Here is a 27,718-nt window from a genome sequence, read left to right as displayed (position 1 = left end):
ACGAGATCCCTGGAGATTTGAGGGTAACGAAGGTTTTAAGGTTCTGCTTTAGCATTTAGCAAGCAATCCGTCACCGGAGTTTATTGGCCTGCTTTGCACACGGAGTCTTCGTTGCAAAGCCATTCACTCTAGAGTTCGTCTTTTATGCGGCACGTCGTAAGGGGTACTCTTATTCCCCCGAACCCAACTGGAAAAACATCGCGCAGCACCCGATCGCCGCGGGCTACCAACCCACAACCCTTGTTCCCGTCCGCCAACAACTATCGCTTAAGATAACATCCTCATTTTGTGCAAACCTCTTCAATTTCAGAAAGCAAAACAGAAAAAAAGTAGCGTAAAAAAAAAACTTATTTGAGGCTCCGTTTTTTTTTCTTCTCTTCATTCTAGCTTCAACAAATATTGGATTGGAGTTGTTGAAGGGTGGATGTCTTGAAAAGTATCGGTTATTTTTCAACACGTCGTATCTGGAGTAACACCGCTGACGCAGTACACAGGTGTCGCCTTGGCTTTTGATTGGTACACGATTGGTATAAACAGGTAAGTCCTTGGTTTATGAATTATGTTTTTCTGTCAAAATGTAGATAGTAAACAGCATCATGTTCTCGCTCATCTCTTGTTTATAGTTAGGTCCTAGTTATTTATTGCTATAACATTGTATTAATTTTGTAATCTTATAATAAAATGCGATTTTGGTTCTGTTAGTTTTCGGTACAATTTTCCTACAAGAGTATGGAATAAACGTTGCATTGAATGCTGATTTGGTAATATCACTTTTTTTTTACTCGTGTGATGGTAAGTATTAACAAAAGGAAATTCAGAGCTCAAATTTGGTGCGAAATTTCAAAAGACAGCAGGGCTTGTATAGCTAAACAAAACTTACTGGACCAGCAGCAGATATCACGAAATGCTAGGATTATTCCTACCTCGAATTTGGATGAGTAACTGTTCCTAAGTTGTGGGACTCGTCCGAAGTCCTAAGATTTATCCTAAGTTTGGTGAAATCGACGGCAGAGTTTTCTTTGTGAGACCAGCACTTTAATTTTAAAGAGCTTTCTGCATTTAAAGTTCATCATGTAATTATCTTATATTAGACGAACCATTAAAGGCAGCGGACACTATTGGTAATTACTCAAAATAAGGTTAGCATAAAACCTTATTTAGTAACGAGTAATGGGTAACTGTTGACAGTATAAAACATTGTGAGAAACGGCTCCCTCTGAAGTAACGTAATTTTCGAGAAAGAAGTAATTTTCCACGAATTTGATTTCGAGACCTCAGGTTTAGAATTTGAGGACTCGAAATCAAGCATCTGAAAGCACACAACTTCGTGTGACAAGGGTGTTTTTTCTTTCATTATTATCTCGCAACTTCAATGACCGATTGAGCTCAAATTTGCACAGGTTTGTTATTTTATGCATATGTTGAGATACACCAAGTGAGATGACTGGTCTTTGACAATTACCATTGCTGTCCAGTGTCTTTAAAGACTAGAGAAGAAATCTCAGTCATTTGTTTTAATTGGGTTAGTATACTTGTTATACTCAACAAAATTGTGATATCAGATATAAAATAGTGACATATATAAACAAACAAAATATTACCGGGCTTTTTAGGTCATGAGTTTACTGGCCTAGAGCTAAAACCACTGGACTCGGGCCTGCAGCAGCGGTCCTGTTTCAAATAGGTTGGAGATGCTTGCGTGTTTCCATAAAGTAATTTGTGTAGTTAATTTTTTTTAAGAGACGGTCAATCTGGTTTTGAACTTCAAAATGTGTTCTTTTGAGAACTGTTGGTTTTAGAGAAATGTTGACTTAGGTTAAACATGTCTTGACGTTTCGGTCAAATAAGTCTTCACGGTTCGACACGCAAAGTATTTTTGTCTGCATGAAAGGCAATGATTGCTCGTGTACTTGAGTTGATCTAAGAAAGTAAAACACGCAACCAGTTTAGGGATAAATTATATTCTTCAGAGAAGTGTTGGTAGAGAAATTCTTCAGAGAAATAATAACTTAGAACCCGAGAACGAATAATTAAGGTCTCGACATTTCGACCTGAGTCTTAAGTGTCTTCATGAGCAACAATTGCGTATAGGCTCACGAAATATTAACTGCATTCGAGGAAGAAAACCATTCAACTAGTTTTCAGACCGCAAATCATGTTCTTGTGAATAGTATTGGTTGTCGATAAGAGTTGATTTAGAACTCTATATTTAAGAAGTCCCGACGTTTCATCCTTCATTTAAATTTAAAGGTCATCATGAATTATTTCTGAATTGGTTGGAAAACTAATATGAATTAATAGATGTTAAACTTGCATCGGGGATAAGATGAAACCATTTAGTGTTTTAACCTTATACACACCAATTAGCAGCACGGTGTCAGGACTTTCCTGAGTTCTGTGGAAAACATTATAGAATTGCAAAGGTCCAAAGGTCATGGGTTCGAATACCACCCGGGTAATATGCCTGTGATTTTGTTTCACATAACTCGGGTAAGTACTGAGTATACAGTGCTAACACACATCGGTGTATCAGGTTAAAACCTATTGATAACATGAATTAGTTGAGCCTCACTTTAATCTTGATTTCGTCCTTCGAAACATTTTGGACAACGCCAGTTAAAAACGCCCTTTACATGGATGTTATCGAGTATGTCTTAACTAGTTGCAGAATTCTGGAGGGGATTCTAAATTATAACCAAATGTTGGATATGAGCACTAAAAAAGAAGTAGGTTACATTCATAGCCAAAGGATCTTTGAATCTATTGAGATATTATTTACATGTTTTGCCAATTTGTCTTTCGCTTAAAGGTCGGTTCTTCAGGGAAAGCTTCACAATTATGTGTGGTTTTACATACCTTGCATACAATAGGAGAATGTAGAAACTCCACATTCTTAAAGGATTTGCTCCCGAACAGAATATAAAGTCTAATGTACAACTTTAGTAATTATCAAGCACCAATACCCTCACTTGGTATTTATCCCAACATATGCACACGTGTTTGCTTGCATAAGCCTAACAAAGGCTTCAGGCCTGAAGTCGTTTATTAGTTGAGTGAGAAATTACCTCTAAAACTAAGTTTTTTCAGAGGGAGCAATTTATCACAACTGTTTATACTATCAATAGCTCTCCATTGCGCGTTACCAAGTAAGTTTTTATGCTGATAATTATTTTGAGTAATTACCAACATTGTCTAGCCGTCGATGACACAAAACTCTTCCTAACTTAAGAGATAAGACAAGTCCTAACTCTTTGTGAAATCGACCCAGTGCCTTTAAACCATACCTTAGTGGCGGTGTGATCCCCCATGTGGGCTTATTTCCTGGATCAATCGTCCCCTCTAGAACATTGAGTTGAACATTGCAAGTGCTGCCGAGGAAGATAAGATTTTCTCAATGTTACTTTCCTCCTACGTTTACCCCCTTTTGGGTCAACTAAGTAACTTTTTACACTCAGTAACTTTGTCATCCCCATAGGCGGGGAAGTATATCACTGATAGATTCATGTTAGAAGAAAGTGTAGTGCTAAGATTTCACTTAAATTGCTCTCAAAGATCGTTTTTATAATTATATTAATAGTTAAGCCTTTTAGCCTGAGCCTCATTCACTAATTAATAACTTTTTTCCCCAACCTCCCCGCCCTTGATATTGTCCTTTGTGTTTCCACCTTCTTGTGGTCAAGTCAGTCCCTTCCCTTCAACCCACCCCTCTTGTCCTCCTATTCATTGTTTACCCATTGCTTGCTTCTTTCTTACCCTATTCATGTATTTCCACGTCACTGCTCATGTTACCTGTTCATGTTTGTTTTGTTGTCATTTAGCCTTCGAGAAATACTCTGCTAGGGTCGAATCGGCAGGCCATTAACTATGTTTTGCATTAAAGTCACCTGGAAGTGGTATTTTTTCAAAATAAAGCTTTTGTCACTAATATATGTGTTTTGATGAGTGGAATGTGAATAAACAGTTACCTAAGGTTTTAAAAAATCAGTTCTTATGTTATTTACAAATTTAAGAGTAGACCCCGACCCGAGAGGGCGCTGTTTGTGACGTCAATCGAGGCAGACTTTGCCGGTAATGCGTAGAGTAAACACAATTGCAAAGTACATGTACGGACCAAGTCGTGAGTTTGTACGTTTAAAAAAAAAAAAAAAAAAAAAATGTTTTTTCCGGCAATGCCGACCAGGTGTATTGCTGCTGAATGCAGAAAAACACTTTTTGAAATGTACCAAGTCACGACTTGGACGTACATGTACTTTGCACGTGTGTTTACTATACGCATTGCAGGCAAAGTCTGCCTCGATTGACGTTTCAAAAGGGGTAGGCGGAGTCAGCCCCCCAAACATCATATATATTTTTTTAAACATATAAATCGTGACAAACAATTACTAAAAAAATTGTTGTATTGTTCGTAAGCATATACTCTTATGTTTGAAAGAAAAAGAATTCTATTTCCAGGTGACTTAAATAAATAATTTTTTTTTTTCTTGTTTTTTTTCGTTTTCTGTTTTGGTGGTGGGTTTTTAAGAGCAGGTTCTGGTCAACTCCTTTTGAAAGAAAAATAGCAATTGGCACTAACTAGGTCTCATATTGGCTTAGACTGAACATCATTATATCATTAGCCATTATGTTTTGCTTGATTTATAAACTTGCAGTACTGGATACCTTTGGTAGTATCAAAAACTAGCCAAGCAAAAGTATTGCTTAACAGAAACAGCTTACCACCAAAAGTTACACTGGAAAGTGGTGACTTGTGTTCCACTCAAGTTTTGCTTAGCAAAGAATTGTTTTCTGCTTAACAGCTTTAAGCATATACGGTTGCTAAGCACAACGACATTTTGCTTACCATAGTAAAGTTACCATTTTCCACATACAAAATGTAATTATAGTTCAGTTTTGTGCTTTAGCAGAATAATGTTTAGTTCAACTCAAATCAAACTCACATTTATTTTCATACTTCATGAAAAGTACAAACACCATAACAATAAATCCAAGAGTAACCAATAAACTAGGGTCCCTTAATACAAGGAGTGAATATAATAATAAAGCGATATTTTTTGTTAAACAATACTTTCTGATTAAGTAGATTCATGAAATTAGGCCCAGGTTTTATAAGTTGATTATGGATCAATGTGGTCAAACTTAATACCGGGAATGCAGCTGAAATGACTCAGTAATTGGCCGTGTTCCTCCCCCCGTCTAACGAGTTAAACCCCCGGGCTAGACTAGTCCGGAAACAATCCATCCATTGCGGTGTCCACTTCAATTACTCGTCAAACTCTCTAGAACAAAGACGGCTGTGATATCTAAATAAAACGTATATTGTTCCTACATGGTTCCATGTCACAGATAGATCCCCTTTTTGAAAATGTAGCTTCAAATTCGAAAACTATTCTTGGACGAAAGGTACATCATCATTATTGTTACTAGACATTTTGGACAATGTTTTATGAGATTTGAATGCTTCAATTTTGAAAGACAATATAATGTAAAATTATGCGGTTGGTGTAATAATTATGTTACCTCTATTTTGAGTAATATTGTGGTTCCGGTGTGGTTGAGAAGGAACCGGTAGACTCCCGAAAGGAAATGAGATTTTTTTTAAACCACTGGACACTATTGGTAAATACTCAAAGTAATTCTCAGCATAAAAACTTACCTGGTATTGAGCAATGGAGAGACGTAATTTTTGCGAAAGAGATAATTTCTCACTTAAATAACAAAAGACTTCAGGCCTGAAGCCTTTTTGCCTTCTGAAAGCACACACATTTGTTCAACAATATTCTCTTGCAACTTCGATGGCCAAAATAATGAGTATTTTTTTTTTAACAAATAGGGTATTTGATGCATATTATGTCTGGGTCAACATATGAATACTGGTCTTTGAACAAAGAGTTCTCCTGTGTCGTCCATTGTTGATTTGCTCCCGTAAAAAAAGGTGATTATATATTCTAAAATACCTGGACAGTTTCTCCATTTTGATTGATTGAGAGGATATCGCGTTGGGGTGTTTAAACGGACGATATAACCACAGCCAGAAGTGTTTAAACACAGTTAGCTTAATTGTGGCCCCTGAATCAACATAAGGAGTATACGACTTACGTTTTAACCTTATTCATCACTTTGTATTTTTTAACCAAACAAAACCATCACCAATGAAATATCCTAACTCAATACGCAAAGCGAACGTCAATCAGACTGATTTGTCTCATGTAATCTAGAAAAATCACAAATTTTGTAAAATGATTCTTTCTGATTTTTTTCTGTTATCAGCAGCAGAGCTTCTTCCACGTCAGTCAAACAGAATCATTCACGAAGCTCGAACCCCCGGAAATTATGAGGAAGTTACTGATAGTTTGTGTGGTCGTTGCAATTTGCGTTGGCATGGCAACGGCTGGTAAGAAGGAGAGAGCGCGGAAAGAGAGACGTAAGGAGGGAAAAAGAGGTAAGAAGTTTGACCTTTAAGTTTGGCGAGTAAAGTCAAACAAAAAATAGTTTTTTTTATTTTATAATTTTTTTAAGGGGGATGGGGTTGTTTGCTGAAAAGGGAGTGTGTGAAAGAAAATTCAAACCGGTGTTTAATTGTGTTTGTTTTTTTATTTAAAATGTTTAGAGTAAAAAGGGAAATTTACTCCTACTTAAATTTGATTAGGAGTTGAGCCTAAGACGTCCGGGTCTGTGCACAGTTAGCATATTTGTGGCCACTCGGTACAATTATCAAGAACCAGGGCCCGATTGCATGGCTCTGCTTACCGTAAGCACAGAATCGGCGCTTACGGAAGCAGGGAATTCTGTGCTTACGGCAAGCGTATTTTACGGGTTAGTGGCGAATTTTGGCTCCTGCGCTTGCGTACTTCACGTTACTAGGCATTCTACGCTTACAAGGCTAGCGCAGAAATTCAGCGCTTTCACGTAGGCGGGGAATCGTGATCGTAAGCGTATAATTCGGTGGTAAGCAGAGCCATGAAATTGGGCCCATGCCTCGGCGGGTTATTTCCCTCAGCTGTTCCAAACTGCCTACCAATCAAAAAGACCTATGGTGACAGATGCAAAATATAATAGTTGGAGGCCTGACGTTTCGACCACAGTACAGTCTTTTGTCCATGTATGGTGTGTTGCAATTTTTAGCGTTCGAAAAAGACTCTGCTATGGATGAAATATCAAGCCATTACCTTTTTGTGTAATCATGTAAGTTATTGAAATAATTCCTAGTGTTTTGCCAGTGCAGTAAGGTAAAATAAAAAAAGTAATAACACACGTTTGAAGTTTCTTCCGTGTTCGTCTTCAACTGTCCTTCCCCATTTCCTTTGACTTCTATCATCATCTTCTTAGTGCATGCTTCCTATTTCTATTCAGTTTGGGCCTACGTTTCCTCTATGCGTCTAGCATGTACGTGAGATCAGCAATAATTATCCCTTGGGACATCTTCAAGAAAACATTGATCTTCACTCAAGTTCTTACTTTCGTGAAACTAAATCTTGGAGTACCTATTGATTTATAACTGATAAGAGAAAACAGTCTAGGTGTGTCATTGATTCTGGATTGGAAATAATCGTAGATTAAAGGCACCGGAAGAAATGAGTATGTTTATTTACGTTTTTTTGTTTTTTTCTTGAGTTTGTTTTATTTTGGAAAGTACTTTGATGCCTGGCGAAAGACGCAATTCAAATGATGTTAATTATTTGTATATTTATTCAGTTTGGAAGTAATAGCGTAGACACATTTTGACAGCTTATGTTCTGTTTTTATATTGAGTCGGCAGCGGTCCAGTGATGAAAGAAAGCGAAGAAAAATGTGTACGTGCGATTATTATTGCATGCTTTTGCTCCAAGGCCAATGTTCTTATAGATTATCCTTTATACAAAAACAATTGCTAGAACTTAAAGACACTGGACATTATTGGTAATTGTCAAAGACCAGTCTTCTCGCTTGGTGTATCTTAACATATGCATAACATAACAAACCTGTGAAAATTTGAGCTCGATTGGTCGTCGGAGTTACGAGATATCTATGAACGAAAAAACGCCTGTGTATTGTGTACTTTGAGATGCTTGATTTTGAGACCTCAATTTCTAAATCTAAGGTCTCGAAATCAAGTTCTGCTCATGGAAAATTTATTTCTCGAAAACTACTCCATTTCAGAGGGAGCCGTTCTCAATGTTTTATATACTAGCAACCTCTCCCCATTACTTGTTACCAAGTAAGGTTTTATGCTAATAATTATTTTAAGTAATTACCAATAGTGTCCACTGCCTTTAAGTCTGCTCATCCAATATAGCAAACAGTGTGCTTAACTTGAATCTGCTTAGCAATATAAAAATGTGGTTAGCATGCCGGTGTCATTTGCAGACGTGGAGATTTGGCAGTTATTAACTCTGTGTTGTGAAGCGTGGACGTGATGGATGAATAGTTTCTTTACTTAATGAAACGGTGTTTAAGTCATCAGTGTGAGTCATGCTGTTTGTTCCATTGATTTGTCACCATTGTGGGTTTCCCTGCACCAAGTCGTTAGATGAGTCTAAAGCAGGGTAAACAAAAATAAGTTATGTTTTCGTTTAAAGGTAAGGGCCTATTATACTGGGTTGGTGATGATAACAAGTCTAATGGGAGACTTTGGGACGCTAGGTGGCAGCAGACTTACCAGGTAAATTTCCATTGTTTACGTAGTTCTGAGCGTGCGCACATGACCGAGAACAGTGGAATTTTCCTGGTAAGTCTGCTGCCACCAAGCATCCCAAAAGTCTCCCATTGTTAAGTTTTAGTCTGAAAGCTTTAGATTTTTGAAGTGCAAGTATGCACTTATAATAACTATTAATGTTTTTGTGAAATATTTCCCTTTGAAGTGAAGTCATATATTTAAGAATTCCGTAGCATTGACACAATCGAACGGTTTCAAAAGTCAAATGTATTCTATTTGTCCTTTAAAGAGTTCATAACAAAGTGCACCGTGCTACACAAACGTTAGGTGAAGATAGAGGAGTCACGGCAGCCACATTCCTTGTACCCTTATTTCCTCTAATAAAAAAAAAGGAAAAAAAAGATCCTGAACAAAAAAACATGGTGTAGTCCCACATTTCTCTCCACTCGTGCGACAACTCACTGTTTGGAACACATTACATGTTTCTTCCATTACACCCAAGGAACTGGGCCGATGGACTTCAGCTTATCATCGGTGATTTATTTTTACTTTCGGATCTCGCGGCTGCCCGGGCGATGATTCATTGCAAAGGGGGGAAGCTCCGCTGAGGCCTCCGGGGGCTTGCGGAGCGAATGACGGCAGCTATGCGGAACGAAACTCGGTCCAATGCCATTAACTCATCTTCCAGAGACATTCACAAAATGCAAAGGTTTTGAATCATTGACTCCAAGCTGATCAGGAATCCATCAGCTCCCGTTGATTTGTTACTTTAAAAGAAAAGGGAATCCAAATGATAAGCTAAATAGAAGAAAAAAATACATTCACAAAGATTTGGATCGTGCCAGTCTCCAGTCTTCAATAAGTACTCAGTTGAACCAAAACACAGACTCTATTTTGAGTCCAGGTTGTTCGTCTCTTTGCAGCGATTGAAATAAACAGCAGTGTCTTGAGAAACTTAAGTTAATGTTATTTCCCTAAAATGTTATTTCCCAAGAATAATTTTTGAACGAACCTATCGTTTAGAGTTTAAAAACAAGCAAAATTATATGTGTTTATAGCTTGGAGGCTTTTACAATCCATCCGTTTTTGAAAACTTGATTTATTAGAAATTAAAAATAGAAAACAATTTGGTGATTTGGACTCTATGAGCGGAGTGTTGGGCTTCATGTCATAAATTTGAGCAGTCTGTTAATTACTTCGGTGGGTGATTTGCTTAAAGCGAGCGAGGTGGCTTTTGGTATACCTCAGATTAATGTCAACGGAAACTTACTTTGTAAAGAGGACTGGAGAGCTTTATACACTATAACACAAAAATGTCCCCTTTGAAGTAATGCTGGGTTAGAGGAAGATATCTTTTTTTCATCCCCAAAAACACAAGTTGAGAAAGGCCTCAGTCATGAAGCATTTGTCGTTCATCTGAAAGCACATAATTATATGCAACAAGGGTACTTGTGTTTTATTTCATTATTTTATTGCAACTTAAATGATCGATTGAACCGCAAAATTCTCACAGATTTGTAATGCAATGATGGCATAATGGTTATTTTTGAAACGTACAAGAAAGTACGCACTGCCTTTAAATTTCAACGCTAGTGTTGCATGGATATTAATAATCCATTCCAAGAATAAGATTTATGTCAACCTGATTATTGAGAGAACAAAACCTTTCACTTTTTTTTTTTTTTTTTTTGGGGGGGGGGGTCCTCCTCAGGGGAAACGAACACACTTCCATTACATAAAATACTATAAACATGGGACATGTTCCACGTGCTGTAATTCACCCCATTTCAATTAAGAAAAAAAGTGTAAGTGTGAAATAAAGCTCTGAGAACTATGTTGAAGGGGAAATGGTTTATTCCCGTGGGTTTGCCATCGGACGAAATGGTATGCTTCTTTGTTTTAAAGGCACTGGACACTGTTGGTAATTACTCAAAAAAATAGTTTCATAAACATATAATTGATAACCAGCAATGGAGAGATGTTATGAGTATAACACATTATGAGAAACAGCTCCATCTGAAGTAACGAAGTTTTGAGAAAGAGGTAATTTCTCACTCAAATATTAAAAGACATCAGGCCTGCAGCCCTTTTTATAGGCATCTGTTCAGTATTATGTTGCAACTTTAGATGATCAATAAATAAATTAAAAAATCACAGGTTTGTTATGCTAAAAATGTTGGGATACACCAACAGAAAATACTCAGGTCTTTGAGGTTAAAGCCATTGGACACTTTCGGAACAGAAAAAAAGGTGATGGTGAAAGACTTCTCTTGAAATATTATTCCATGAAATGCTTTACTTTTTGAGAAAACATTAAAACAATATCAATTCTCGATATCGAGAATTACGGATTTATTTAAAACACATGGCGAAACGTGCGGAAACAAGGGTGGGTTTTCCCGTTATTTTCTCCCGACTCCGATGACCACTTGAGCCTAAACTTTCACAGGTTTATTATTTTATATATAAGTTGTGATACACAAAGTGTGGGACTTGGACCATACTGTTTACCGACAGTGTCCTATGGTTTTAACCAAAGGTGTTCAATGCCTTTTAGCGTAGTCGACCTTAGTCACAGGCACCCAGAGTAGCTCCCTTGCTACCGTTTTCATTGCAATACACCGTGTATGAAACGACTACATGGAATCAATCCCAAACGGCCTATTGTCTAAACCCCCATTCCAAATTCCAGTCCCTGAGTTTGATAACACTACACAAACCTGTCACAGGTTGTTTTGACAATCCAGCATTACCCCTCAAGAAAAAAAAAAAAAAAAAAAAAAACATTATTCGTCTTTAACACGTTCGCCGATTAGAATAACATCTGTCAATTTATCGCGAATTATCGAATTTCATCGCTGGCCCAATTTTCCCCGGAGAGCCGTTTTTTTTTTTTTTTTTTTTTTTTTTTTTTTTTTTTTTATTGGCTTGAAAAGAAATTACGGCACCTGCTGGTGATTTATCAAACAAAAATTATCATGAAAAGTAGAGCTGTCACAGAGGGTTGTTATATGCTTGTCATCGGGTTATAAAAATGGTTTCTATATACACCGCATTGCTGTTGAATGTGTTGGCACTGGACACGTTTGGAAGTCACTCAAATAATTGAACACATAACAACTTACTTAGTGTTACGAGCAATGGAGAGCTGTTGATAAGTACAAAACATTGTGAGAAACGGCTCCATCTGAAGTAACATAGTTTTTGAGAAAGAGGTTATTTTCTCACTGAAATAATATTTTGATCCGAGAAAGACTTCAAGCCTCAAGCCCTAATGATGATTTATAGGCTATGGGAGACTTTGGAACGCGAGGTAGCAGCAGACTAACCAGGTAAATTGTCATTGTTTTTTACGTAGTTCTGAGCATGCGCGCATTACCGAGAACAATGGATTTTACCTGGTTAGTCTGCTGCCACCAAGAGTCCCGAAAGACCCCCATTCATACATCAGAAAGATACAATTCATGAAAGTTCCAGTTCAAACGATGTTCACTTGCTGAGAAAACAGCAGATAAAAAGGTATACTAATTTTACCTTCTCTGGTAAAATCTGAATAATGATTCGTGCATAAATCATTTCTCAAATTCAAATTTGGATGAAACATTTTCTGCAATCCTTCGTCGATAAACAACAGCTGCAGTGCTTCTCACCAAGTAAGTTTGTATTGGTCATTGATTTACTAACTAACGTTATGAACACATACCTCTCAAGTCAACTTCAATTCTATGTACAATTCATCATTCCTTTAAAAGGCATCTTAATAAATCATAAACTTCAACAAATCCCCTTGGTCGAAAAGTCATGAGTTGATCATTACTGAGAATGTAAAACTCTGCACGGTAACAGTTAGTCTCTGATCAAGACGTTCTTGTTGAGTTGGTAATACCTTATAGGCTACACACGTCGCGAGATCGCGAAAGTTGAGTGATAGTGAATAACAACGTTTTGTAATAAGACCACAGGTTGATGGAAATGAATTACCGGTTCGGGACCTTTTGGGCTGGGGAAATATTTTGTTCTAAGGAACAACATATTGATTGATGGTTTTCTTTTGTATTAAAGGTAAAATACAATACAATATTTTGTGTTTGCGAGGTGGAGACTAATAACAAAGCTACCCCTTGTAATTGAATATGATATCCGAAAGTGTTTGTCTATATTAACCCCAGTCATTATTATAGGCATATTACTCAAGTGGGATTCGAACGACTATTGAAATTCAGAGTCTTTTTTACAGGGCTCGAGAAAGTATTGAGAATACCGTGTAACTGAATGAGTCGTTGTATATGTATATAACCAACATTAATATTTATTAACCCCAATACAAATTTCCATTTACTAAACAACAACAAATGCCGTTTAAAATTCAAAATTATTGTCGGCTGACGGGAAAAATCGGCCAAAATACACTCGGACCAATCTTGAAGAATAAGGCCCAACTGTGTGATACATCATTGTTTAAAAAAAAAACCTGGAATAACGACGTAACTTGAGAATACAAATCTTTCATTCAATTCACATTAATTTGTCTCCCCAACCCAACAATTTCCCTTTCAAATTATAGCGAACATGCAAGGGTAGTTTCTACGGCTCAACAGACACACATAACAGACTAGCAATTACAGTTGATGACAAGCCAGACCTATCAACAAATCGCTAATCCAACCCCGTCTAGCCGGGAAACGGAGTTGGACTCGGGCCCCGTGGAGCTCAGGGTCGAATTCATGTCTTGCTTCAAAGTAGCAACCAAGTTTATTTTTAAAGGGTTTGTGTACCTTTTTTTTTGGTAGGACACATGGTTTGAAGATAATTATGGGAGAAAGCTTCCCCACAAGGCACAATACGCGTGTGTTATTGTCAATCACCAGTACTCTCACTTGGTGTTTTCCCAATAATACATATAAATAAATAAGATTATGTGAATAATCATGTTGTACTCAAATGTTCATCGAAGTTGCAAAAAATAATGAAAAAAAAAAAAAAAAAAAAAAAAAAAAACTTGCTGTACTTTTGTTTTCAGATGCCCAATAAAATGGTTCGGCCCTGAAGTTTTTTTTACTAGGCCCACTGAGTGAATATACCTCTATCTCAAACAACAACAGAGAAGCAACGCACCATTGAAAATGTTTGTAAACATTAAAACACAATAGGCATGGAACTTCCAACTAGAAAAAAAAAAAACAAAACAAAAAAACAGTTATACAATAAGATCTCTTAATTAGCAACAAGAAGAATTAGTGCAAAACAAAAAGCTTCCCCACCCTTCGAATTGTGTGTTCTGGGAATCTCGGGATTTTTAACTGGAGATTTCAAAGGTGTCCTTCTGTCAACAAGAGGGAAAGAGTGGTCCTTTCTCTATAATTAAATTACCTTCAAGTGTAGGAACTATTGGGGACATCCTCTGCCACATGTCACACATAACTGGCACAGGCGTACGACCCGGGGCAGGGTTGCCCCCTACGTTCCGAATTTCGGGCAAAACATTGGGGACAATTAACGGGCACAGCTGGATGATGCAAACATTGGACAGAGAAAACAAAAAGTAATAGGTCAATTTGTCCAGGTAGTTGACTGTCCTAAGACGTTTTGCGTTCTTTGACAAGATTGTTTTAAAATGACAGCTGATTTCGGTTGTCTATTATGATTTGAGGCATTGCATGGTGAGGTATCAATACGTATTTGGTTTGCGGTAACACCATGTGTGTATCTACCTGCCAGGTTCTTAGAGAACTGTCTTGCTTAAATTTGGTTTGCGGTAACACCATGTGTGTATCTACCTGCCAGGTGGAGTTTGTTCTTAGAGAGCTGTTTTGTTTTTGTTTTTCTACTACCTCGGAGAAGATTTATCGGATGTTCGGGAGACTTCAGGAGACTTATCAGTTCTGTAAAGAACTGTGCTGCTTTTTAACTACTACCTAAGCGGAAGGTATAGAAATTGGCTGGGACTACTACTTTAGCTTATAGGATCGTATTTAACTGCACTGCCGCGGTGTCGGTTGTCACACTACAAATTAAGGACAATGTGTATTGCATGCTGAAAATTGTGTATGGTTTTTCACAAATTTTCTCCTAAACTCACACACCGGGTTAAGCCCAAATTTCCACATCGGGTTTTATTATTTCATTAGCGTTGTTGATCACACCAAACATGAATAACACTAGCTTCTGCTACAACTTTAGCTCGACCAATCTGGTTCATTTGGTCAGCTCATACTCATCATAATTGCCTAGTCAAGGCATTAGAAACCTTTGGTAAATGTCAAAGACCAGTATTCTCACTTTGTGTATATCCCAACTATGCATAAAATATCGAATTTTTGTAAGTTTTGGCTCTAAAATTTGTCATCGAAGTTGCAAGAGAACAATACAACAAAAAATCCTCTTGAGCAAACATGTGTGTGCTTTCAGATACATAATAAAAGGCTTCAGACCTATGGTATTTTACTATTTCATATAATATTTGAGTGAAAATTACCTCTGAGGTGGGCGTTTTTTACAATGTGTTTGGCTACCAGTATAGCCGTCCGTTGCTCGTTAACAAGTAAGGTTTATGCTAACAATTATTATGAGTAAAATAAGCCTACCAATAGTGTTCAGTGCCTTTAAAGGCAGTGGACACTATTGGTAATTACTCAAAATAATATAGTTTAAAACCTTTCTTGGTAACCAGTTATGGGGAGAGGTTGGTAGTATAAAACATTGTGAGAAACGGCTCCCTCTGAAGTAACGTAGTTTTTGAGAAAGAATTAATTTCCACGTTTTTGATTTTTGAGCCTCAGATTTAGAATTTGAGGTCTGGAAATCAAGCAACTGAAAGTACACAACTCCGAGTGACAAGGGTGTTTTTTCTTTCATTTATATCTCGCAACTTCGACGACCGATTGAGCTAAAATTTTCACAGGTTTGTTATTTTTATGCGTATGTTGAGATACACCAACCGTGAACACTAGTCTTTGACAATTATTACAAATAGTGTCCAGTGTCTTTAAGAGTCTTGGTAGGAATGTAGACCTGGTGGAATGGGGGAAGGCCACACCCGGTTGTGTAACTACATTACGGGTCAAAAATAGAAACAGATTCTGAGTGACGAGACTCAATAGGTGACATTGTTTCCATTGTTGAACTCAATCTGTCAGGAATTTTAGTATAGACTGTGGTCACGTGTCCTAAGCCGCAAGAGGATAAGCCTTGAAATGAAGCGTGACGTCAGATGTTACAGGCTAGGGTTTTGTCAGCAACCTAAAAACGAAAATCCGGCCTTGGGGCCTTATCACACTTTGCAGTTACAACGGGCAACTTCAAAGCCACCAACTTGGATGCCATTCAACATAAATGTTGCCGTTCCGTCTGTGAAATTATGATGATGTGGTAAATGCTTCAAACTATCTGCAACATCTCAAAAACGCTACCACTTTTTGAAATGATCTATTCACAAGTAAATAGGTAACACTAAAACGTCTACAAACCCTCTTGTGGCACTGGGTATAATGGTTATAATTTCAAAATAATTGTTAGCATATTTTACTTGGTAACGAGCGTCGAAGATTTGTTGATAATAGCATAAAACGCTGTGCAAAACAGTAAAGTCACGCAGTTTTTGAAGTAATCGTAGTTTTGGGGAAAGTGGTGAAGCATTTCATAATGGGCATCTGGAAAGCAGCGTTGTGCATCAAGGGTATTTTGTCTCTCATAATTCTCTTTCAACTTCTACGACCAATTGGTTTCAAACGCTCACAGATTTTTTTATTTGTATGCATATTTTGCAATTTACTAAGTGAGAGAATCGGTCTTTAACATTTTACCTAAGATGTCCAGCTTGGATTTCATAAAGAGTTCAGACTAGTCTTATCTCGACTCGTCCTAACTGAAGACCACCCTCAAGTTTTTAGTATATCCTACAAGTCCTAATGGCTAGTCCAAACTCTTTGTGAAATCGACCCCTGTGACTTTAACTTGTTAAACAAAGTTCCACCTTTACTTCATTAACATTTTACTCAGGGTGGAAATGAGCTGGTACTGTCTAACGTCAGTCATAAGCAGTGTGACATCATCAATAAATCCATAACCATGGGAATGATTTAATCTGCCTTGATTTAAGTTCAATGCTATTAAAGTTGTACAGTTATCTTTGCAGACCACCTTGGGGTAAAACTAGGGGTTAAACTAGGGGGACATTTAGGTGGCATCGAGGGTACACCGGATCTAGGGGTCTCGCTTCCTGAAAAAGGGGTTGCAAGGTTTGCTTAGAGGAAAAGTTGGGGGTAAATGTTCCCTGTGTGAGTTGGATGTGAGGAAATTCCGGATACTGTATATAGAGTCATGTTACGTTTCGTTTGCTGTCCCTTTAAGTGTAAACAAAATCTATAAAAGTGTTTGCATTTGTTATGGGGTATGCTAGGGGACCTCTTCCCAGCCGTGGATCTATAGACCATCTTGAGTAGCCATTCAGTTTCATGCTATTAAGTTACAGCTATTTTTGCACCTTGGGTGAAACTAGGGGACCTTTGGGGGGGGGGGGGGGACATCGGGGTGCATCGGTCCTAGGGGTCTCTTTACCGGCATAAGGGATTGCAAGATTTACTGAGGGGAAAGTTGGGGGGGGGGGTAAGTACCCTGTATGTGTGGAAATTCCGGATAGTATAGAAGCCCTTTACATTTCGTTTGCTGTCCCTTGAGCGTAAAACAACTTTATACAATTGTTTGTATTTGTTATGGGGTCTGGGGGACCTCTAACCAGCCTTATAACTATAGACCATTTGGTAGCCATTGGTTTTCAGTTAAAACAAACATTCATTTATTCAGAGGTACAAGAACCATAAGCATGGGAATAGCGTACTGCCTTGATTCAGTTTCATTCTATAAAGTTACAGCAATCTTTGCAGTGCAACTTGGGGTGAAACTAGATGGACCTATAAGGGGGTTGGGGGGGGGGGGGGGGGGTATCGGGGTGCACCGGTTCTATGGGTCTATTTTCCGGAACAAGGGATTGCAAGATTTACTGAGAGGGAAAAGGTTGAGGGGCTTAGGTACACTGTATGGGTTGGATGTGTGAACTTTCCAGATGCTGCAAGCCCATTAAAGGCACACTGGTAATAACTCAAAATATTTTTAGTCAATTCTTTGTTCAACCCCAAAACTAATTTTAAAATATATTACTTAGTAAAATAGCAGTGGAGAGCAAGCAATGATAGAAACGAACATGCTTTATACTTCTATTATTATTTGTGGTATGATTATATCAACGAAATTTCATACTGATTAATATTTCCCGCAAACGTTCTTCGTAGTGGCTTTAGAGTTATCCCAATCGTTAAAGGCATCGGACATTATATGTGTTACTGAAAATAATTGTTAGCATAGCATCTTACTTGGTAATGAGCAACGATGAGCACTTGATAGTATAAAACATTGTGAGAAACGGCGCTAGCAAAAGTAACGTAGCGTTAAGAAAAATGTAAACTCTTGAAAAATAATACACTACTTCATCAGCTGAAGCCTTATTTAAGGCATCTGGTTGCAAACAAAATTGTACTGCAAGGATGTTTTTCTGTCATTATTCTCTGGCAAATCCGATGACAAATTGAGTCAAAATGTTCACATGTTGCTACTTAGTGCACGGGACACACCAAGTAAGAATACTGGTACTTGCACTTACCAATAGGTATGTGCTGTCAGGTACCTAATTAAAAGCTTCAGGCCTGAAGTCTTTTAATATTTTAGTAAGAATTTATCTACATCTAAAAAACTACGTAACTTGATTTAGAGGGAGCCGTTTCTCACAATGTTTTAAATACACAACTCCCAGTTACACGATACCGAGTTGCTATTAAACAATTATTTTGAGTGTTTACCATAAGTGTCCAGCATGCACAGTGTCTTTACAGAGGCCCTTCCCCACCGTCTGTAATACTGTGTTTAAGGGCGTGGCTGATCCCCAGGGTTTTTCACACACCGACGACTTTACCGAGTCCCTAGGAATAATCTACAGGGAGGAAATGAGTGCGTGGGTACCCTGCGAGGCAATTGAAATAGGGGGTTGGAGTGTAGACACCCCGTCCTGTCCAATCATGATATCATCAAACAAAAATGTTGTTGGTCGTCAGGGAGGGAGGGGAGGGGAAAGTTTGGAATTACTATTTTTATTTCGCCTGAGATCCGGTTGTATACAGCAGGCAAAGGTTGTACGGGCTCGACTTCAAAAAGAGTTAGGACTAAAAACTTAGGACTAAAGACGATGTGACCTCTGTTGTAAAAAGCACTGTATATACGTCATGTTTTGCCAGGCAAAAAGACACGTAGTCATGGTAAAATTGCGTAGCACTTTCTAGATGGCTGCCAAATCATGCGCGCGAACCATGTTATGGGTTTCGTGAGACGTCAGAGGTCACATCGTCTATATAGTCCTAGGATTTATTCAAATCTTATGGCTAGTCCTAGGTTATGACAAGTAACTTGGAAGAAGACTAGTCTTAACCCTTTGTGAAATTCATACCCGATCAGTTAAAAAAGCATTCCGAAGGATTGGTATGCGGGGAACAAAAGAAGGTATTTGGAAAACTGTAATCAGAAGAAGAAGGCGGTGCAGAAGTGCGTAGGCTCGGGTCATTCTAGTTTGCGACTTCAGATCATGCGCATGTAACTACTATAATGTGTAATTTTATGATCACTAGGATTAATGTTCCATTATTATTTCCCTTTCTTTTTACCCAGCGAGGCCACAAGCTGATGCAGTCCAATCAGATCCATCAATCACCCCCTCAACTTCCAACCCGAAGGAGGAGCAGCCACCGACAGTTCCCGAAACCGATCCGAACCAACCCGATTCACCCTCAAACCCCGAGGACCAAGCCCCGACAAAAACCGACAGGCACCCGCCGAGATGCAGCGAGTGGGTGTGGGGCTCCTGCGAGGTACGGGACGGTAGGACATGCGGGAGGGGTGTCGAGCGGGCCACGAGGGACGGGGAAAACTGCAAGAAGAAGGAGCAGGATCGACCGTGTCGCGTCTACTGCAAGGAGCGGGCTCAGGGGGACAAGGCCAGGGAGGGGAAGAAGAAGGGATCGGGGAGTAAGGACCGACAGAATGACGGTAGTCCAAAGGGCTCCTCCGGAAGGGACCCACCGAAGCGCAACAAGGCTGAGAAGGAAGATGAAGATGACAGCCCTGGTAGTAAGTATTATAACCAAAAATTAATATGATTTAATCACCTGCTATAATGGGATTCAAACTGCCTCTAGCTACTGGGCACTCCCAGTGGTCTAGTTGGTAAGACACTGCTCTAGAATTTGCAAAGGTCCTGGGTTCGAATCCCACCCGCGAGTAAAATGCCTGTGATTGTTTTACTGGTGTTGGGCAAGAGCCGAGTATGGACCTCCATTGATATCTTACACATCGGTGTAGCCTTCATGGGTAAGACCACAATTTATATTTTTCGTCCCCGATTCAAGTTTCCATTTAGAGAGAAATGTTTGGCATCTGACCGTTCTTGGTCCAAGACGCAACTATCTCATACTCGTAACGTAGCGTGATAACTCGACAGAGGGCGCGCTTTTCTTCATAATGTTGGTTTTGTTTTCGGTTGACTACTGTGTGTATGTACCTTGAAGTCGAACGATGTACTTGCATTTGATGTTGTTTTGTATTTTACATAGAGTTTTGACTCGATTCGCCATGTGTATTGAATCAAGGTGATGTTATTATGGACAGGGATTGGCGTAGGCTCAAACAGCAGATCTCTGACGTGATCCACGAGCCTCGAAGTCTGACGTCAGATGTTCACTATTAACATGTATTGTCGCCAATCCAAAAGTCCATGTCGACTTTTTAAAACCCAAATTGAAAAGAAACAACTATTGGTAATTATTCGAAATAATTATTAGCATAAAACCTTTTCTTGGTAACGAGTAATGGGGAAAGGTTGATAGTATAAAACATTGTGAAAAAACGGCTCCCTCTGAAGTAATGTAGTTTTCGAGAACGAAGTAATTTTTCACGAATTTGATTTCGAGACCTCAGATTTAGAATTTGAGGTCTCTCGAAATCAAGCATCTGAAAGCACACAACTACGTGTGACGGGGGTGTTTTTATTTCTTTCATTAATATCTCGCAACTTCGACGACCGATTGAGCTCAAATTTTCACAGGTTTGTTATTTTATGCATATGTTGAGATACAACTGAGAAGACTAGGCTTTGACAATTACCAATAATGTCCAGTGTCTTTAAAGGGAAGTTTGCATTGGTGACAAAGAATACTATATTTCGGTACTATCCATACACATTGATGTGTGTTTAGCACTGTGTACTCGGTACTTTCCCGAGATCTGTGAAAACAAAGCATAGGCAAATTTGTGTGGGATTCGAACCCCTGACCTTTGCAATTCTAAATTTTAAAGACACTGGACACTATTGGTATTTGTCAAAGACCAGTCGTCACAGTTGGTGTATTTCAACATTATGCATAAAATAACAAACCTGTGAAAATTTGAGCTCACGGGTCGTCGAAGTTGCGAGATATTAATGAAAGAAAAAAAAAACACCCTTGTCGCACCATGGTTGCACGAAGTTGTGTGCTTTCAGATGCTTGAATTCGAGACCTCAAGTTCTAAATCTAAGGTCTCGAAATCAAATTCGTGGAAATTTACTTCTTTCTCGAAAACTACGTCACTTCAGAGGAAGCTGTTTCTTACAATGTTTTTTTTTACTATCAACCTCTCCCCATTACTCCTTATCAAGAATGTTTTTATGACAATAATTATTTTAAGTAATTACCAATAGTGTCCACTGCCTTTAAGGTTCATGTTTTCCATTTTTAATTAAACAGAATGCAAGTACGATAAGAAAGACTGGACGGAGTGTGACGAGCAGACCAGCCTGCAGATGAGAACGTTCACACTGAAGAGTGGTGACCCGACTCTATGCGACCAGAAGAAAGTCATTACAAAACCATGTGACAAGTTTCAGCGTCGTCTGGAGAACAAGAATGGTAGGGTGCCCTCTTTTCATGTTATCTTCGATTTGTTTAAAAGAAAACAAAATGCCAATGATAATGATACCTTTGACTGTGATTTGCTGCATCTTTGCAATGTCCGATCTGTTGAAACTGATTGAGACGAGACTACATAAAGTAATATTGCAAAGATAGAAGACCATCTAGCTATTCTTGTTCACGTTTTTACGCCAATTCGAGGTTCAAAGAAAAACTTGCCGAAAAGTGCGCACTTCTTTTTTATTACACTATGAAGTGGCGGATCGAAGATTAGGGAAGAGCGCGAGATCAAGCCTGCCCCCTCCCCCACCCCCTCACCAAACCTGCCTCACCATCAGGCACCAGGGCCCAATTTCATAGAGCTGCAGAGCACAAATATTTGCTCAGCGTGAAATTTCTTCCATGATAAAAACATGATTACCAACAAAATGTCAATTTGTTGCATATTGCTTTTCACTGGTATACAGCTGTTGGTTGCTTATCCTGAAAATCAAGTGGAAATTTGGTTGGTAATCCTGTTTTTATCAAGTAAGAAATTTAATGCTAAGCAAATATGTGTGCTTAGCAACTCTATGAAATTGGGCCCTGGTGTGGCAGCAGATTCTGTCCCCAAAGGATATGTTTGGCGAACTGTGTACAAACTTCTTCTAATAGCTAGAGCGTTCTTTCGAATCAACCTCTTCCCCATCGATGTAAATTTCTCTTGAGGGACTGAATTTCCGAGGGAAAGATTTTCCTATGATACTAGGAGTGCGTTTTGGCGACCCCAACCAGAAACATGGTTGAGCGTTTTTGCGCTTCTCGGTTGAGGCGCGGTGACGATGCTGTTCAGACCAACCGGTAACCGACTTGTTGAGTTGGTTGGGCTTTGGTTGGGGTCGCCAAAACGCACTCTAGACTGTGGCAGGAGCTTATGTCCCCCCATGGGCAAACTGTTTACAAACTGTGTCAGCCTCTTTCCTCCTCATCCAGCACATGTTATTGATGGGGAACAGAATCTCCGGTGGACGGAATTCCCAGGACCGGCTATTTGAGAGTCAACACTCACTCAAAAGAGATTACAATACATTGTACCCACGAGTTTACTAAGTTTATTTTCAGACATTGAAACTTAAAGGAACACGTTGCCTTGGATCGGTCGAGTTGGTCTTTGAAAAGCGTTTGATATAAAATGCATATGGTTAGAAAGATGTTTTAAAAGTAGATATATATTATATAATGATCCACACACATTTGCCTCGAAATTGCGTGGTTTTCCTTTTACTTTGCGAACTAAACACGGTCGGCCAAATTTGACTCCCATAAATGGCCAACCGTGTTTGTCGACGAGGTAAAAGGAAAACCACGCAAATTCGAGGAAAACATGTGGGGATCATTATATTATACTTTCTAATCGTATGCATTTTATAACAAACGGTTACAAACGCTTTTCAAAGACCAACTCGACCGATCCAAGGCAACGTGTCCCTTTAAGTATCTTTCTAGGATTGGTCCATGGGGTTACTTCAGAGCCAACACTCGCTCAACAGAGATGTCAATACATGTTTCAATTACTAAGTTTATTTTCAGACATTGACACTTATAAGTATCTTTCTCTACGATCTCTCTCTCTAGACTGCGAGTACATTCTTGGTCCGTGGGGTTACTGTAACGCTACGAGCGACATGAGGCGTAGACGTGACACACTAATCGATGAGTCTAAAGAGACCGCTGGGTGCAGGCTTGTACGGGAGATACATCAGCGGTGTGCAGTAGGTACGGTTGGAAACAAGCCTAGCATCATTTTTTTAAAGGGTTTTGATACCTTTTGTAGCTCATTTTTTTTTTGACCATGACATGAATCCCATGAATCTCACTATGAATTGAGATGTGTAGTATAATTTACCTGTAGAGATTACTTGTTTCATTGATATTGTTTTGTGATTCCTGCAGCTTGCATGTACACTTGGGGCGAATGGAGCGAGTGTGACGAAGAGGAGCAAAAAAGACTCATAGTCGGCACCCTGGAAAGAGATGATATCACTCCGCCAGATTGTCAAAACACTATGACCCGCACAAAACCATGCTACGGGAAGAATGGCGTTGGTAAGAAGTTCTTTCAATCTTTTTTTTGCTGCATGGACTTTTGATGACGTAAAAAAGCAGAATGGTGATTGTTAACACCACTTAGAGCAAACTCGAGTGTGCACCATAGTTTATAACTAGCTGACTCGAGCTCTAGTGTTTCGGCCACCCGAATGTGGGTTCGAGTCTCGGTCGTGGCGTTGTGTCCTTGAGCAACATACTTAGCATACTTGCTTGGTCCTTTATTGGACATTGGGGGAGTGGGTCTCATGTACTGAAACTGACAGTTTAAACAAGTACATGCATTGTACATAAACGTGGGGACACTATGCAGACGACCGACTTCCATATCTGTGTTTTTATTGGTCCGAGGTGATGTTTGTTAGCTGCGCAAACTTCACCTCGGACCAATCAAAGCACAGATACAGAAAGCTTACGTCACTGCACGTTTATCCAATGAAATCATTGTTTCCATGAAATCACTGGTTCTGAAATGCAAGTACCTGTCTTTATGTGACAGGGGACCAGTCTTATTATGAGCTGCCTCCTTTTTTGTCTCAGTGAAGGCGTTGATTGACATGACGTCATTATGCAAGGGTTCCATTTTTGGAAACCGCTATTAAATGAAAAGTTACTAACACTGGTCTCTTTTTGTTTGTCTTTCTTTTTTCTTCCTTTTTTTCCTCGAAGTAGAAAAGTGTCTATTTGGTCCCTGGAGCGGTTTCGGCAAATGCGTGGAGGGATTCAAGCTGCGGACCCGTAAGCTGCTCGTGGGCGACAGGCGATGTGAGCTACGAGCCAGCCACGCCGTCCCGTGCAAGGGCTGACAACTCTGCAACATTGTGGACTCAAAATGGTCCCCTGGGGGAAGCCATGACAACCTTTTCTCCCAGATATAACCAACATTTTATAAATTCTTTGCCTTTTTTTGTCTTGGATAATTGATGTATATAAGAGTTGAGGAAGGAGAAATGCATAGGTTTTGTAATCGGTTTTATGTTAACAGTTTATCATGTAAGAATGTTTTTTAATGAAATCTGCAACCTTAAGTAAATTTAACCACTTTGGGTAAGTTGTTTGTTGTTGTTGTTGTTTTGTTGTACATAATACGTAGTGAATTTGTACAATAGTTTAGTTAAACGAAAAGGGGAGTAGCTTTGAGTCTTGATCTCACGTTTGTTTTTAGAGAAAGATTTTAGGATTGTTAATTTTTCAGTGGAAGTGTTAAAACACTTTTTAGAAACTTCCGGTCAGAATTTGACCCAGATCGGGGTTCGGTTGGCGCCTGACCCACGGGTGGGTCAGTATTATCAGGATTCAATGTCACCAACATGAACCGAGAACTTTTGTCAACATTACTCAAAATCTAAGTCTTAAATCATCAGTTGCAAGGGTCGTGGGTTCGGATCCCACCCGAGTAATATGCCTGTGATATGTTTTCAAAGGACTCGGGAAAGTACTGAGTATACAGTGCTAACACACATCTGTGTATGGGTAAAGACCAAAATTTCATCAATTTTATTTTGTAACTTCCTTCTAAGTCAGGCTAGCCTTGGTCAAGGCAGTGGCATTATTCACTCCGAAAAGACGCCGCTGTAAACCCACCCGTATATACTGTGCGGGTTAGTGGTGCGGGTTAGTGGTACGAGTGCTGATGACTTGTGCACAGTAGTCGTACGGTGTGCGTATGAGCGATGTGACAGTGTATACGGTGGGTCAGTATAAGCACAGTGTATACGGTCGGGTTTACAGCGGCGTCTTTTCTGAGTGAATAATGCGACTGCCTTGAGCAAGGCTATGGTCAGGCTGACCCGAATAATGGACCAGGCCATCTGGGCCCAAGTTCATGGCTCTGCTTACCGTAAGCACATAATCGGCGCTTACGGGTAATTTCGGGTTCTGCGCGTGCGTACTCCACGTTACTATGCATTCGTAAGCACAGAATTCGGTGGTAAGCGAGCCATATAATTGGGCCCTGCTGGGGCCATGAATTTAAGCCTCTTCGATCTGGTAGTTTTTATATAGTGAATTTTAGTTAGGATTGGAAAGTCTAAAACAAACACAATGTTCTGATCATGCATTCTTCACTGTAGATGATTATACGCATGACACAATCCCCTCTAAGTTTCGTCTGAATTAGTCGTGTTTTTCTTCCTCTTGAAGACTTTCGTAATCGAATCTTGTATTAAAATACTACAACTTTTGAGCGCGCATGAAATTACCTTACCTTAACAATAATGGTATCTATGTGCTTGATGACCACTAAATTTAATGGGAATTATCTGTGTCTATTTGCAACAAGAGTAGAATGAATTGACTTTGTTTCAAGCGCTAACGATCATTAAAGGAACACGTTGCCTTGGATCGGTCGAGATGGTCTTTGAAAAGCGTTTGTAACCATTTGATATAAAATGCATAATAAATGGGTAGAAAGATGTTGTAAAAGTAGAATACAATGATCCACACAAACATGCCTCTAAATTGCACGGTTTTCCTTTTACCTCGTCGACTAACACGGTCGGCCATTTATGGGTGTCAAATTTTTGACTCCCATAAATGGCCGACCGTGTTAGTTCGCACAGTAAAAAACACGCAATTTCGAGGCAAATTAATTGTATGGATCATTGTATTCTACTTTTAAAACATCTTTACAACCATATGCATTTTATAAAAAAACGGTTACAAACGCTTTTAATAAACCAACTCGTCCGATCCAAGGCAACGTGTTCCTTTAACTTTTGGAGAGAGATACAAGTTCATACGGTTTCTCCAAAATTGTAAATATTGGCTGTAAAGGCAGTGGATAGTAGACCTATTGGTAATTACTCAAAATAATTAATAGCATATAAACTTATTTGGTCATAAGCAATGGAGAGCTGTTGGTAGTATACAACATTGTGAGAAACGGCTCCCTCTGAAGTAACGTAGTTTTCGAGAAAGAATTCATTTTCCACGGAAATAGACACAATCTCCGGGGGACAGAATCCCGAGCACATCACACCCGGTGTCCCAGGGAATTCTGTCCGCCGGAGATTCATTCCCCAATGGGAAATTAAAGGCAGTGGACACTATTGTTCATTATTCAAAATAATTATTGGCACAAAAACCTTTCTTTGTGACGAGTAATGGGGAGAGGTTGATGGTATATAACATTGTGAAAAACGGCTCCCTCTGAAGTGCCAGAGTTTTTGAGAAAGAAGTAATTTTCCACGAATTTGATTTCGAGACCTCAGATTTAGAACTTGAGGTATCGAAATCAACCATCTAAACGCACGCACACAACTTCGTGTGACAAGGGTGGTTTTTTTCTCTCATTATTATCTTGCAACTTCGATGACCGATTGAACTCAAATTTTTACAGGTTTGTTATTTTATGCATATGTTGAGATACACCAACTGTCTTTGACAGTTACCAATAGTGTCCACTGTATTTAACAAGGGCTTGGGAGAATGATTCAAAAGAAGGCGTTATCAGAAGAAGTTTTTTCTTCCAGTTCGCCATATATATGGGGGAGGGGGGGGGGGGGGGTAGGGACCGAATCTCCGGGGGAACATAATCTCCTGCCACACCGGAACTATGAACAATTCTGCCGTTGCATTTTAACCCTTTTGCATTTTAACCCTTTAGCAGTTCAAGTTTGTAGCGATTATATACTCAAAATATCAGTGTACAAAAGCTTCCGAATTAAATAAAACAAGATACATTAAATGCCGTTGTAAGATTTCATTGCTGTTGTTTTCTGTTCTTGCCGCCCCTCCACCCCCATATCCGCCCTCCAACACTTCTCAAGCAAAAAAATAAAGACCAACTCTAATAAAGCCAACAAGTCTCCTCAAAACTTGAAGCAAAGAACCCCCAGGTTGCGTTAAATTCGTATAATTGTGACCAGCTACGTGAAAATGAGTCAGATGTTGACAATTTCAAGGATTGAGTTATATGCATGGCTGGAAAGAACACACCATCAGCAGTAATTTGGTATTATGTCTAAGCTTTGGGGTGTATCGCGTTGCTGAGTTACTTCCATTTGAAATTAGC

The 27,718-nt window shown here is 39.1% G+C and overlaps 1 protein-coding gene across 2 annotated transcripts; it reads left to right on the top strand.

The window, feature by feature from the left end:
• Nucleotides 1–92: 92 nt before the first annotated feature.
• LOC139953744 (uncharacterized) lies at nucleotides 93–27,218 on the top strand. 2 transcript variants are annotated; one of them, XM_071953283.1, is made up of 7 exons: nucleotides 93–537; nucleotides 6,271–6,439; nucleotides 19,343–19,801; nucleotides 21,454–21,615; nucleotides 23,233–23,373; nucleotides 23,551–23,703; nucleotides 24,376–27,218. In XM_071953283.1, exons 2-7 carry the CDS (start codon nucleotides 6,331–6,333, stop codon nucleotides 24,507–24,509), a joined length of 1,158 nt encoding a protein of 385 aa, XP_071809384.1. In that variant the 5' UTR covers nucleotides 93–537; nucleotides 6,271–6,330; the 3' UTR covers nucleotides 24,510–27,218. The 2 variants fall into 2 exon arrangements, with proteins under 2 accessions (XP_071809384.1, XP_071809383.1); XM_071953282.1 differs by having other exon boundaries at nucleotides 6,268–6,439.
• Nucleotides 27,219–27,718: the final 500 nt, after the last annotated feature.

The sequence above is a fragment of the Asterias amurensis genome, chromosome 22 (genome assembly GCF_032118995.1).
Source record: "Asterias amurensis chromosome 22, ASM3211899v1".
NCBI classification, from domain to species: Eukaryota; Metazoa; Echinodermata; class Asteroidea; order Forcipulatida; family Asteriidae; genus Asterias; species Asterias amurensis.
Note: the sequence above shows the minus strand (reverse complement) of the source record. Positions and strands in the feature narration are given on the sequence as shown.

Bases quoted from the DNA above. Each gene is read 5' to 3' on its own strand.
- LOC139953744 (XM_071953283.1), top strand. From the start codon at position 6,331: ATGAGGAAGTTACTGATAGTTTGTGTGGTCGTTGCAATTTGCGTTGGC. The intron at 6,440-19,342 runs GTAAGAAGTTTG...CTTTTTACCCAG, and splicing joins ACGTAAGGAGGGAAAAAGAG to CGAGGCCACAAGCTGATGCA. The intron at 23,704-24,375 runs GTAAGAAGTTCT...TCCTCGAAGTAG, and splicing joins CTACGGGAAGAATGGCGTTG to AAAAGTGTCTATTTGGTCCC.